The sequence below is a fragment of the Gopherus flavomarginatus genome, chromosome 1 (assembly GCF_025201925.1).
Source record: "Gopherus flavomarginatus isolate rGopFla2 chromosome 1, rGopFla2.mat.asm, whole genome shotgun sequence".
In the NCBI taxonomy this organism is placed as follows: Eukaryota; Metazoa; Chordata; order Testudines; family Testudinidae; genus Gopherus; species Gopherus flavomarginatus.
In genome coordinates, this window is record NC_066617.1 from 88,774,933 (window position 1) to 88,789,386 (window position 14,454).

Sequence of the window (14,454 nt, forward strand, 5' to 3'; positions counted from 1 at the left end):
CATGTATTTCCTCTCAACTCCCTTTGCCGTAGGGGGAATGGAGGCTGGGGACTGCCATAAGGTGTCAGCAGTGGCCTGGATGGTCTTGATGAAAGGCAAAGCCACCCTAGTGGGGGTATCTGCCGACAGGCTGCTGACAACTGGGTCCTCGACTTCCGGGACTTCCTCTACAGGAAGACTGATGTTGAGCGCTACCCTCCTAAGGAGGTCCTGATGGGCTCTGAGGTCTATCGGCGAGGGCCCTGATGATGAAGTCCCTGCCACCACCTCGTCTGGGGAGGAAGAGGATGATACGCCGGGGATGAGGGGGTCCTGAATGGCCTCTTGCTCATGGGTTGGTTCCTGCTCCAGCGGTACCGGGGAACCTGGTGGATGAGTTATCTGCTCCTCTGTCCCAGCTGGAGGGGGACGGCTAATGGTGGCTTCTGGAGCTCGATGCTCTGAGGAAGCGGAGCGGGTCTGGGGCAATGGAGCACCTTAGGCCTGATGGTACGCCCAGAGTGTCCAAAAGGACCATTGGTGAGGTCCCAGGTCCTGAGACCGGACCTCCTGGAAGACCCCAGTAGGCACCTCCGTATCTCTCTCCTGGTCGTAATAACTGTCCGCGTGAGAGGACACCGACGTCTGCCTGGATGGCCATGGAGGAGCAGAGAAACCTTGAGCTGAGGTTCCGATGGACCTTGCTCCCTTCTTTAACGGGGACTGGTGCCGGTATTCGTAGCGATACCAGGATCGAAATCGGGACCTGTGACCAGACCGGTGCCGGGAGGGCGACCGAGATCTCGAGTCCCTGTGGTGTGAACGGCTCCGAGAGGTACGGTGCCTGGATCGGCGCCGAGAACTGGAGTGGTGCCACAGATAGTGAGGTGGAGAGCGGGAGTCCGACCGGTGCCGCGAGTCTGACCGGTGCCACGTAGGAGAACAGTGCCGGGACTGTGAGCGGCGTCGAGAGCGAGAGCGTCATCTCGACCTGGAGTGTCTGCAGGACCATGATCTTGAGCGGTGCCGGTCCGCTGTGCCGACAGACGGTGGTCTAGTCAGAGTCGGCTTGCCCAGAGATTGGATTACCCGCACCAGCGGTGCGGGGGATAGAGGCAGTGCCAAGTCCGTTAAGGTGATTAAGTCTCTCGCCGCCGAAAATGCCTCTGGCGTGGATGGCATGGTGAGCTCTACCGCGGCACGTGCCGGGGAGCTATCAGGCGCCGGACTCGACGACCCTTGTGGGACCAGAATCAACGGTGCCGATTTAGTCAGTGCCACGGCGGGTATCGGCGCCGGGCAGTCTGATCTGGGCGCACCCTCTGGCTGCGGCATGGGCGGTGCCAAAGCAGCAGGAGTCTTGGCCTTCTTCAACCTCGGGGAGAGGGAGCGATGTGGAGTCGACTTGGATGCCGGTGGCGGCCGGTGCCGAGAGTCTTTAGGCGTACCGGTGCGATCCGGTGCCCTAGGGGTGCCTCTACTCACTGACTGACCGGCGCTCGGTGCCGAAGGTGGCAGTGTCAAGGCCGCCTCCATGAGGAGCTGTTTCAGTCTGATGTCCCGCTCCTTTTTAGTTTGCGGCTTGAAAGCCTTGCAAATAGGGCACTTAGCTGTTAAGTGCAATTCCCCGAGGCACTTCAAACAGGAGTCGTGTGGGTATCCTGTTGGCATCGGCCTGTGACAGGCCGAGCACGGTTTGAAACCCGGTGAGCCAGGCATGAGCTCCGGCACCGGGTGTGGGGAAGGGGCTACTCCTCGAACCCCGCTAAATTGTACTGAACTAACTGTATTATTAATGTAAGAACTTACAACTAAATCTGTTTATCTACAAGAATAATAACTATGTATACGATAACAACGAGAAACTACGAGTAGCTAGGGAAGGTGGAGGTCAGCTAAGCCACACTCCACTGTTCCAAAGACCAACACGGGCGGTAAGAAGGAACTGAAGGGTGGCCGGATCGGCTGGGGTATATATCCGGTGCCATAGCGGCGCCACTCCAGGGGGCGCCCAGCCGACCCGCCGAGTGTTGCTAGGGTAAAAAGTCTTCCGACGAACGCGCACGCAGCGCGCGCACACCTGACTGGAATGGATATGAGCAATCACTCGAAGAAGAACCATTATAGCACTTTGTGGCAAGTTTATTACAATGGCGAACTAGGCAATTTTGCAAGTTTTTATAAGTTATAATAAATATGCTTTTAGAGTTCCAACAACATAATTTGGGGTACAGACATCTTTTAAAGGTGTATAAATACAAGATAGAAACGAATTTACGGTGATAGGCGTAAACTAGAATTAATGGGAGGAAAGGAATATTTTCCTCTGATATTTTTCTTAAATTTCCATATAAGTTTTAATAATTCTTTACTTTAAAGAGAGCATGAACCCTGTGAGGAAAGGCACATCTAAAGTTAAGTGGACAAAGCATTAGGACTTTTACTACAGGGAACACTCACACTGGCAGGGGAATAGACTAGATGATCTAGGTGTTATCGTTAATTGTGGATGCTCAGACTGGAATACATTTTCCCATTTCATCATTAATTAGTACGTAGGAACACTGCACATGTAAAAATTACATTTACTAGAAGTCATTACTATTCACGTGTGTCCTATTACGTTTTTGTAAAACAGAACTTCTCAGATTGTGTATAAGGTAGGATCTTCCCTTATCAAACACTTTTCATGAAGCAATTTCCATACTATTACTAACCTGAATCTTATTTCAGAATTGTTTACAGCATTGAAGTTATAAACTTCCTGCATTCGCTTTACATGTGACACTGGAAGTGGTGCCTAAAAAGAGTTGCAAAATTAGAAGAATGAGCAAGAGGTATATTTCAACTAATGTTTTCTGAGAGGAGGCAAGACCTAGAAAGGAGACTTTCACTACAAGGGAGAAAATATTTAACAAAAAAAACAATGGCTACTGGTAAGTGCTTGCATATTCTTTCCCTCTGCTCCACTTCACCTAACTAAGGGAGGGGCAAGGGATAATATGGTAGTTATTAAGGCTCTGTCTACACTAGCACTTTTGTTGGCTAAACTTTTGTCAGTCGGGGGGGTGTGTGAAAAATAACCACTCCCCTGACCAACCTAAGTTTCACTGACAAAAGTGCTGGTCTGGACAGTGCTTTGTCGGTGAGAAACACTCTCACCGCTCGGTGGGGGGTGGTTTAAAATATAGAGCGGCTACACAGGAGACCAAGGTCTGTAGGATAGACACAGCCTAAGTCTGTGAAACTTCAGTACAGACTCAGTATCACTGAAACACTCCAAACTGGTTACAATTTTATTCAAAGCTGTATCACATAATACATAAAATTCAAACAAACACAATCACTTCTCAAATTTTGTTTATGCCTCCTTGACTGAAAGTCTCCTGATGTTACTCATCAAGTGAATAATCAAGGAAGAATGGGTTTTGGAGACCTCTTACTGGCTTTCCCAAAGAAAGCAAAATGATTCAAGTGGGATGAATAAGGATCTTCAGAAGTGTTGGGCAACATATGAGCTCCCTGGTTTTATAAAATAGATTTGTGCCTTTGCTTGCATTCTTTGGTCAAACGACTCCTAGCCTGCACTTACCTCCAGCAGCAACAGTGCCAGGAACTCAATCAACTGATGGGATGACAAATCCTTTAGATCTGCTGAGCTGAATGAGCACAAATCACCTTCTTTGGCCTAAACAAGCAAATAAACACAACAAACACTTTATAATTGGCTTTTTCAGCAAAGACATCATCTGTCTGCTTTTGTTTATGGACACCTACATTTAATTTCAAGCTACTTCATGTAAAAATGCTGCTTTTAGGGTTTAAGTTATGAGGTTACAGAATACAAAAAAGAATCCAAAAATGGGAAAGCTATGGGGGTTGTTGAGTGGTTGTATTTGTTTACGCCATTTAATTTCCTATTAAAGATAATGAAATAAAGTGAAAAATAAGTTTAAGAGGTTCTTATTAAAATTTTTTAGAAGTTGAGTACAACAATTGCAAAGTGTACTTTTTCATAAAAAGAATCTTTGGCATGAGGAGAATTAGGTTGAAGCAAGTGCGCAGTAGGGCCAAAACACACAAAGTTGGCAAAAATAAGGATGCTACAGTCCCTGGCAAAACTAAAATGAAGTTACTACGAATGATCAATGATTTGTTGTAATTGGCGTTGCTTAATTTTACCAAGGAGTACATACTGCCTGCTTTATAAAGGAGGGGCAGTGTTAGTATGAACATATAATCTGTAAAGGAGACTTACTTCCACATCTGTGCCTTATCAAAACAAATTCTGAAATTGCAGTCCTAAGGCATAGGGTAAAATATGCACAATGGGAGTCCCCATTTGCACATTATCTGCTTGCACTTAGTTTACATGTACAATGCAGTCTCATATTTCAAGAAGTTGCAACACCTCTACAGACTCTTTTGGAAAGTTTAGCCTATGAAATAATGCAAAAATTCTTGGCAGCATTTCCCTCACCAGACACTGTCTTTGGCCAGTGAGGATGATGTGAGCCCTTCCCTTATTATATAGAACAAACAACTTGTTTGTCATAGTTAAAAAAAAATCTGTAGGATGTCTGCAGAATTCTTTAACAACTCACTTTGATCCATCTTTGGCTCAAGTCAACACAAGCATTTGATAGTGTCATATCGTATCTAATAAAGATGAAAAACAAAAGATTACATTTTTGAAATGTGAATAACTCAAGTGCATTTGATGGGCACTGTAGCACAGGCTGTGTAAAGTGGCAAGATAACCTATAATTGGGCTTGGAAGGATTAGATTTTTATCGGTAAGTGTTGGTAAACAGATTTCACCATACACGAACAAACCAATGGAAATTTCCATTAATAACAACTGAAACTTACAGATAGGCCAAGTAAGCAAAATGGCATTAGAGAACTTATTAGTGTTAAAACTGGTGATTCAGATTTTTGAATGAGGCTTGTTACAAATGAACTAGCAAATGAGTAGTATGGTATGATTTGTAGATTTAGGAATATTTTATTTTGACATGTGATGTTGATAATTTCCATATAACAGTTTATAAGGCTTTAACTTTGAGAATCTCTAAGTGTCACTAAATAATTGTCTGATTCCTCCCATAATTTCCCACAACTGTGAAAATATAAACCAAAAAATTGGAAAAAAATGCTTAAAACTCAACTTTCCACAACTGTGAAAATTTAAAAATCAATAAAAATCTAAAAACAAAACCATCAATATTATCTGTTGAAGTTATAAAAAATAAAATTAAAATTCTGCGAAGCCTATTTATAACATAGGTGTGCAATGCAATATGTGGAAAATCTGCTACAATGAGAGTCAACACAGAAATGCATTTCCATGCTCTCCTTTTTCACAGTAACTCCACTTGTCATGGTATGTGACTTGTGTTGTGAATATTGCTATTGCTCATTGATAGCCCCATACAGTACTAACTGCAGATGGAGTAATATCTTGTAGTCAACCTCAGAATGTAAACACATTCAGAAGTCATACACTCTCCAGCTGGTTGGATAGTGGGGTGTGGGGGCGGGGGTAGGAGAGAGAAGGGTTGTTTCTTGCAGAGATTTCCACTGGGGAAATTACACTTTGAATTTTTTCCATTTTCTGTGGCAATTTTCCAAACAAAAAAGGCATGTCTTCCCCCAACATTTCTCAGTTTGGAAAATTATCAGAATTCATATTCCTCCTCCTATACCCCCTGACTTCCAAACATTTTCAGAAAATAAAGTTTTGTAGAAGTTTTCTGATCAGCTCTAGTACAAGTTTTTCAAATAGTTAATTGATGTTTGGGAATAACACACAAATTTTAGGCAAGAAAGACAAGAGAAGAAAGCACAATTACGTTGGTTTTACTGGTGGCATGCCGGGGGTGTGCATCCATGCATTCCAGTCAACTTTGTTGAGAACATCCACCTACAAACAACACAGATCTTTATTCAGTTTACCATCTATGTGTTTTCTCTCTAAAGAGTTTGAAATTTGAAAGTTAGTTCAAATCTTTTGTTTTGGTTTGTAAGAACAGCTTTATCTAAAGTGCTGATTCCTGTGTAGTTTGCTTTTGAATAACTGTATTTTGAACACATGCACTGTAACCCAAACCCATGTTTGTAAGATTTTATGCTACATCTTTACATATTCTCTATAAAGGAATGAGGGTGAAGAGGCATATAAGACCTTTCTTTTAAAAACGCAGTAATACTTTATTTATCAGCCTATTTTACTCTGACCATATGGAGTATCTTCAGCTTCCTGAGCTATGCCACAAGTAGAATACATTCTGCCAGTTTCACACAATTGCAGGATCTCAATTAGCCTGAAGCACCATCCAACCTTATCCTTGAAGTAGGAATACAAGAACTTCTTCCAATCTTCAGTCACAGCACTCTTATAGGCAAACTGCTGAATATAAGCCTTCAAGAAGCCAATGAAGACATCTAAGTTAAAAAAAGTGTATCAATTAACAAAGCCAAAGTTTGAAAGCAAAATAAAAATCCTATTTAAAATAGAACTATTAATGCTCACCTGGTCCTCCAAGAAGCTGTTCAAGGTGGAAAAGCAAAGCAAAGCCTTTCTCATACGGAACAGTAGAATATGCAACATCAGGGTCTACTTCATTCAGCTTAGGGATCAGGTTAGTGAAAGGGCTTGTGTCTCCAAGTGTATTTATCTGTAACAATATTATACACAAATACTCATCCAGAAAGGCTCCATAATTCACACTTATTTGCAGCCATCTTATACAGTTATCTTCCATCCAAGACCAAGATTACCATGCTTTGGTGCACAAGGCTCTAGCTCAGGCGGGGCAAACTTTTTGGGCTGAGGGCCACATCTGGGTGGGGAAATTGTATGCAGGGCCAGGGCAGGGGGTTGGGATGCAGTGTGTAGGAAGGGGCTCAGGGCAAAGGATTGGGACAAAGGAGGGGTGCAAGGTACAGAAGGGAGCTCAGGGTAGGGGGTTGGGGTGCAGGGTGTACAAGGGGGCTCAGGGTAGGGAGTTGGGGTGCAGGAGGGGTGCACGGTGCAGGCAGGGGGCTTAGGGAAGGGAGTTGGAAGGCAGGGTACAGGCTCCCTGCATGCCTGCCCTGTTCCCGACCCTGCGCCGCTCCAGGAAGCACTGCAGCCCCTGGGGGAGGTGGGTGGCAAGGGCTCCGCATGCGCTGCCCTTGCCGCACCTCCAAGTACCTCCCCCGAAGCTCCCATTGGCCGTGGTTGCCCGTTCCTGGCCAATGGGAACTGCAGAGGGTAGTGGCTGGAGGTAAGGGCCTGGGGGCTGCAGAGACGTTGGGCCAGCCGCTGCTGAAAGTGGCGCAGGGCCCGCGGCGCCACGGAGGAATACCGCGGGCTGGATCCAAAGCCCCGAGGGGCTAGATCCAAAGCCTGCAGGATGTAGTTTGCCCACCCCTGCTTTAGCTCATCCCACTTGCTGAAGTTCCCGAATTAGTACAGACTACCAGCCCACCTTTTCATCTTAGGGCTGGTCTATACTACAAAGGCTTTGTCAGTACAGCTATACTGGCAAAGTCCCCTAGTGAAAACTCAGCTTATACCAGTTAAAAAAAAGAGTCCTTTTGCCAGTACAGCTAACCCACCTCCCTGAACCTCATATGCTCAACTGTCTGCATAGCTGTGTTAGTTGGGGGTAGGATAGTAACATTCTTAACTGACATAGCTATGCTGGCCTTTTGATCATGCTCCCATGTTTTGTTTGTTCACATGGCAACAGCCTCTTTCCCCATACTGAAATCATACACAGTTTATTTAGTGCTTCAAAAAAACAGAAGTTACCACTGACAGGATGAACAACAAAATTATTAATCCTAAAGGGGTGAGACATTTCTTTTGGGAGATTCTGGAGGAAGGTGAAAAATAGACAATTTGTCTCTGGCTTAACTTCTTAAAAAGTCTTTGAAAATGCAACTACCATGACCATTTAAATTCTCCTCCTAGAGACAGAAACCAAGTATCAGGATTCTTGATCTTCAACACTCAGTTTGGTACAGTGTGGAACACCTAGGCTTTGTTGTATATTTCAGTTCTCAGTCATTCCAGTTGCTTATATCACACATTGGAACATCTGAAGTTTGAGAAGGGTGGTCCTGGCTATGGCTATCATAAAAAGGCAACTTTTAGCTGCTCAGTGGTATGCTAATTGTTTTAAAGGGTTTTAAAAAGCATACACTCTTGCAGTATGTCCTGTACATTAAGGGTTCACTGTTACTCACTAGCTGTTGCAATATTCAGGAGTAGTTCAGGATGAAATTCAGCCTTTCAGAAGATCTTGCAATCTTTAAAAGATCCCTGAGACTTAAGGTCTTTTTGAAAATGTTACCATCATCTGTAATCTAGCAGAGTCATGTTTATATTGAACAATATAACTTGTCGGTTCATAAACAAACCTGAGAGAACACTGGTACTCAACTACCAATGCAAAGATTTTCAGGAGCATTACTATTATCGTTTTCTGCTGCATATTTCAGGGAAACATTATGACAACTTAATTTTTATGAGTCATGTTTAAACATAAACATACAATAAACTTCTGCCAAAACTAGTTTACCGTATTTTGCAATTCTCTCCAACCTCCCAAAGCTTGGAAGTGCCTGAACTGTTCACCAAACAGCCGTCCACCAATTCTACGTTCCAAGTAAACTGTGTGTCCCTCATTTAGCCTACAGAATTATCAAGAATATTAATTCATGTGAGATGGCAAAACCATTTCCTCAGAACTTCTATATGGTAGATAAGAGCCAATTTTTTGTAATGCACTCAGTATTACACCTACCAAAAATGCTCCCAGGTTTTGTTTGTCACCAAGTTTCCTGTCCAGCTATGAGAGATTTCATGGGCAATAACCTAAAACAAACAAACAAACAAACAACCCATCCCATGTCAGAAGTAGATTTAATTAGATTACCCCAAAGAATATACTGTCAAATCCCAAGGGCTGGAGAGGGGGCGGAAGGTAAGAGGGGCAGCAGCAAGAATCACAATGGTGTTAACTATTATATATTCAAAGCAGATTGCCATTATTGTAAATAAGCCTCTGGATATCAGATTCACTCTGGTGTTACAATATCCCACACCACACATCCTGTGAAAAAGTAGTTTGCAAATTGTGGTCTGTGGACAAAAGAGCCTTCCCTGGTTGGCCTCGCTGATCTGGTTGGTCACACAGTGCCAGCTTTTCTTGTTTTCAACTGCTAAATCACATTAAAAGAAAGATTATTTAAGGTGTTTAGTGCTTTCCTGATAATACTTTTCCAGGTAAGCAAATGCTGTAGTGCAGGGATGTTATTTCATTACAAATGGGAGGAGATATGATTCATGAGATCATGAATAGAATGGGGAAGCACACGATATACTAAAAATGTGGTCCACTTCGAAAATTTTAGAACTGCTGTTGGAAGGCATTACAATATTATGTTCATTTAAGGGTCTATATTCCTCTACTGGAAAGATTTAATAATTAGATGAAATACCAACCAGACTCCTCTCTCCAGACAAACATTAAAATATAAACTAGGACACGCACTGAAGTACAATTTCCAATTAAAAAAATTATGCACAACTTATTGCAACCAGTTTTAGTGGCTAGATACCAGAGAAACAGGTCACCAATAAATACCGTTAGCATAGGACCCTGAAGAATCTCACCTTTTCCTCCAGAATCAATTTAGCTACACTTTTTAACATGGCTTTACCACTGGGTTGGCTATTCCTAACACAAATATGTGGGATTTATTTAGAACTAAAACTGCTCCCCTTTAACATTCTTGTGATTAATTATTTGTAGCCCACAATTCTTAAATTGGGTCAGAGACAGAAGCTTTCAACTTTTCTGCCTCATATCTGACTAAACTGTATCAATAGAAGCATACATGTTAGCGTGGCCCAGAAGGAAGACCAACTGAGAACAGTGGCTGAGAGTTCAGTATAGTAGTAATGTAGATTTCTCAGAAGACGTAGAGTTATTGTGGCTGTGAACTTTCAAAGGCTTTAAATGGCTGAGCTGTAGATTTTATTCAGGAGTTCTCAGGACATATTTTTTGGTGGCCTCACAGTGCAGCCACCAACTCTTGCTGGTGGCAGCTCTCACACTTTTTCTGAAAATACTTAAATTAGTTTTAGGAAAAACAAATAAATATGTACATATGCACATCCACATCATTGTAATTTATCTATTCCTAGCTATTAAACCTGTTGTGAAATGTGATATTAACAAACATACAAGTATCACGTTTCACAGCAGACTTGCTCAGCTCTGCCAAGCCTTGGGGACAAATTAAGCCCTGTATGGGAGGCTGGGGGAAACAGTGGGAGGGGGGTTGGGGATAGAGCCTGAAACTCCATGGCCAGAGCCTGCCACTCCCACCACTCCAGGTCTGAAAGCCAAAGCCTGAGCCCCACCAGCCCTGGGAAAGTAGGAAACTCATCAGCTGCCTGTTCCTCCAGCATTGTGCCCCAGGTGTCTCCAGAAGGGAGCAGGGCCCAATCTCTGCTGGCAGCCCCAGCAACCAGCAAGGCAGTGCATCCAGGAGCAACAGAAAAGGGGACGAGCTACTAGTTTGGACCCACACACATAGCCCTCAGGACGCTATCGGCACAAGAAAAGCCGCTGGTGCCCGTATTTGAGAAACATTGTTTTACAGGGTCATTTCATTTGTCAATATAGTTAAATGGGAAGCAGGAGATTCCTCCTATAAAGATGATATTGTTCTGCAAAAATGATAGGGACAAGATTTCCCTGCACCTGAAATTTTTGCAATACAGCTTGGTATTAAACTGACCTGCTATATATTTTTCCATTTTGTAACTAATTAACAGAAAATATATAGGATGTCTAAATGAAGACTTAAGATTTAGAAATATATTTCATATCTTCTCTGCCAGGAATGATTTAAGATGTAACTTAAAATTACACAGTATTTGGTTTGAAGACCTGAATAAAGTTTATACTTACATTTGACAGCGATCTGTCACCTGCCTAGAATAGACAAACAAATCAAATTACCTCATTGGTACAAGTTAAACTCAAAATTCATGCATTACAAACATCTGTTTCATGGAAGTTCTATGGCTTTGGTAGTCTAAGGATCATTTTATTGTTCTTTAAGGAACATAAAACCAGAGTTCTATGCACATCTGGATAGATTTTGGAATAGGCTCTGATGGAAAGCAGAAGAATAAAGTGCATAAATTTCACACTTACCAATAAAGTAGGAGTCACAAAAGTAAGGCAGGGGTTCTCCATACCACCATAAGGAAAAGAGGGAGGCAAGACTAGCAAGTCATACTGTCCCCACACATAAGGCCCCGCCAGATCTTCTGCTGTTTTCAACATGGCTTCAGTCTGAAACAAAAGTTCACATTGATTTTTAATGAGATTTGTAATTACAATTAGTAAATACAGGCTATAAGTATGATCCTAATGCTCCACACACAAGTTTCTCAGACAGTTTGAGAAGTTCCACATGCAGACCAATGGCAAGATTGTGCCTTGTCACTTGCGTAGCAAGATCAGCAGTTATTTGATGGTCCTTTAGAAGAACAAAACACTTTCTTTGGTGGAAGTCAAGAGAGGGGAAAAAATTAAAATAAGAACAATTGTAGTGTTGGCTGTTTATTCTTAATACTATGTAAAGTGAGTGAATAGTGAGCAATAGTAACTAACCTCTGCAAATTCATATGCAGATTTATCCACCAGCTCCTTCTCAGCCCACACCAGCGTCCTGGGGCCAATCTGTCTGTAGAAGTACAGATTTCAGTTAGACACTGAACTTGAATTGATGTTATATGGGAAGCCAACGCATAGTGGAGGATGGGTTTAGTATACTCACAGTAGCCCATATTACTGAGGAGAGGCTCTGGAGAAACCCCCGCCACCCTCATTTCACTGCTATTGTATGTGTTGGAATGGGGATTGGAGAGAGGAGAGAAGGAATGACTAATTTAATTTAATTTTAGACACACTTCTTTGCTTATGGACTTAATGTTCTAGTCCTCCACAGAAGGACAAGTAGGAAAGAGATGCAAGTGCAGTTAAAAAAAGATAAATCAAATAAAATCAAATCACAGGAAATTATGTTTTTTGCATTGACTATCTAGATGGGGGATAAACTGAAGTTCATGCTTTTTAAATTATTGTATGGTGTTAATACAGCACCACCACCACCAATATTCTGGGTCAGATTAAAACATACCATTGTGCAAATGAGTGATCGGGTTGAAGCTAGTATATTATGACTTATGGAGGGGACAAAGGCTCATCTAGTGAGTGAATAGTTTCTAGTTATTCTTAGGACTAAAAGGCTGAGAAGAGAGGAACAAAGACTCAGTGGCTGGATTCTGTTCCATTTCTTTCCCTTACAGTGAGAAAATGGGCTCAGTAGCCTTCTCTCTTGTGTTGTGGCTAGATGCTCCTAGAGGTGAGAATAATAAATGAAGACTTAAAGAATAGCTAATATGCTCAGCAGTGTTCTGGGTTGGGGGAGTACATACTTGAATGTTATATGCAGGAGCATCCTAACATCCTTCCACTGACCAAGAGGTTTTTTCAAATTAGGATCAGGAGTCCAAGTAATGTAAAGACTCTCAAACTTTCTGTAATTGATAAAATTTAGCCAATGTGTACTATATACACTTACCTGCTTTCCAACGCCCCAACCACGAACGCAATCAAGTAGCAAGGTATTGGAACCTAATGGAAGACATTAAAATCATCTATTTAAAATCCTAGTTGTAATATCAGAACTATCACTCACCGAGTTAATCAAAGTTATATAAGCATAGTTGTACTGTACATTCATTTTCTTCACAACCTTCTGCCCTGCATTAGCCCTCAACCTTGTTTTTCTTCTGCCTGACGTGGGGGAACAGATTTATCAGACAGTGGTAGTAAGAAGCAGTCCTCATTCGCTCCAATACATTTGTTAGTCTATAATGGAAATTTCCACTACATGCATCCGACAAAGTGGGTATTCACCCATGAAAGCTCATGCTCCAATACGTTTGTTAGTCCATAAGGTGCCACAGAACTCTTTGCCGCTGCCACATGGGGGTGCAAGGACACATAGGGATGGGGTGAGGGGTGGCTGAGGGAGGGTGCAGGGATGCATGGTGGACGGAGGGTGAAGGGACACATGGGGACAGGGATAGATGTGCCTGACTGAATGGGAGAGACTAGGGGTCAGCATTTCCCGAATCTATTTTGTTATCTGTATTGTTACAGACAAATTTGCTGACAAGTACTTTGAAATAACCAAAACTGAAACCGGAATGATTATATTATGTCAATTTGACAAAATATACAGAATTTTAAAATATGTGCAGGATTTTTATTTTTTTCTGGCACAGAATTCCCCCAGGAGTATAAAAGCTCAGGCTTTCACAGTTCAGGGTATGGCAGTGTTGTCACTTTGAAAACTACACTGCAGTAGCTGAGAAGATGGGACAGTTGCTGAAACAGAGTACCAAAAAAAAAGGACTGCAAAAGATGCCGGAACAAATCCCCAACCATACCATGGGGCTCTTATCCTCATAGGAAGGGTCAACAGTCTCCTTCCAGTTTCCAACATGAAACAATCCTTCCAGCCTCCTCTCTCTTCCTCAAGTATCAGAGGGTAGCCGTGTTAGTCTGGATCTGTAAAAGCAGCAAAGAATCCTGTAGCACCTTATAGACTAACAGACGTTTTGGAGCATGAGCTTTCGTGGGTGAATACCCACTTCCTCAGATGCATGCATGCATCTGAGGAAGTGGGTATTCACCCACGAAAGCTCATGCTCCAAAACGTCTGTTAGTCTATAAGGTGCCACAGGATTCTTTGCTGCTCTCTCTTCCTGTAGGTCTTCCCCAGGACATTCCTCCTTCCCAAACTAACCACTCCAAAAAGATGCAAACACCTTCACTCAGTTTTTCAAGCCTAAAACCCCTGCCTCTTCCACATTCGTACCTAAGAGCAGTGTCTCTGAAACTGAATATACACTATTCAATATTGACAAATACAAAATCTATAATTTCGTGCAAAGTCTGGTTGCACATTTGCATTAATTCATGTTAGTCACATGCTAGGATACTTCACTGCTCTAACAATTCATTTTTAAGTGCCACTGTTTCATGGCAACATAGCAGTTTAAAGTTATATACCAGAAACACCAGGGAGCCTCAGAGATGTATTTTGTTCTGTGTACGGTATCTTGTACATTGAGCAACACTAGAGAGATTAGTCTACCCGCTGGCTTTATAAAACAATACATAGGCAGGAAAGGGATTTAAGAATACATAACGGGGGTTCCCAACGTGGTGCCCGCGGGCGCCATGGTGCCCACCGGAGCGTCTAAGTGCGCCCATGTACTGGCCAGCGGATGAGCATCCGTCAAAATGTTGCTGACAAGCTGCATCATCCAGAGGTGTCACGGCCGAAATGCTGCCAATTTTCAGCAGTATTTTGGCGGCAACGGCT

At 42.7% G+C, this 14,454-nt stretch overlaps 1 protein-coding gene across 1 annotated transcript in view; it reads right to left on the reverse strand.

Moving 5' to 3' along the window:
• LTA4H (leukotriene A4 hydrolase) overlaps window positions 1-14,454 on the reverse strand; it is a 37,418-nt gene that overhangs the window by 5,755 nt on the left and 17,209 nt on the right. Inside the window, exons 6-17 of the mRNA XM_050935461.1 lie at window positions 12,640-12,692; window positions 11,667-11,739; window positions 11,205-11,345; window positions 10,956-10,979; window positions 8,778-8,848; window positions 8,553-8,664; window positions 6,515-6,659; window positions 6,323-6,426; window positions 5,835-5,905; window positions 4,584-4,638; window positions 3,572-3,667; window positions 2,697-2,779 (exon numbers count right to left, since the gene is read on the reverse strand). Coding sequence (XP_050791418.1) covers window positions 2,697-2,779; window positions 3,572-3,667; window positions 4,584-4,638; window positions 5,835-5,905; window positions 6,323-6,426; window positions 6,515-6,659; window positions 8,553-8,664; window positions 8,778-8,848; window positions 10,956-10,979; window positions 11,205-11,345; window positions 11,667-11,739; window positions 12,640-12,692 — 1,028 coding nt within the window. The remainder of the gene's footprint in view (window positions 1-2,696; window positions 2,780-3,571; window positions 3,668-4,583; window positions 4,639-5,834; window positions 5,906-6,322; window positions 6,427-6,514; window positions 6,660-8,552; window positions 8,665-8,777; window positions 8,849-10,955; window positions 10,980-11,204; window positions 11,346-11,666; window positions 11,740-12,639; window positions 12,693-14,454) is intronic.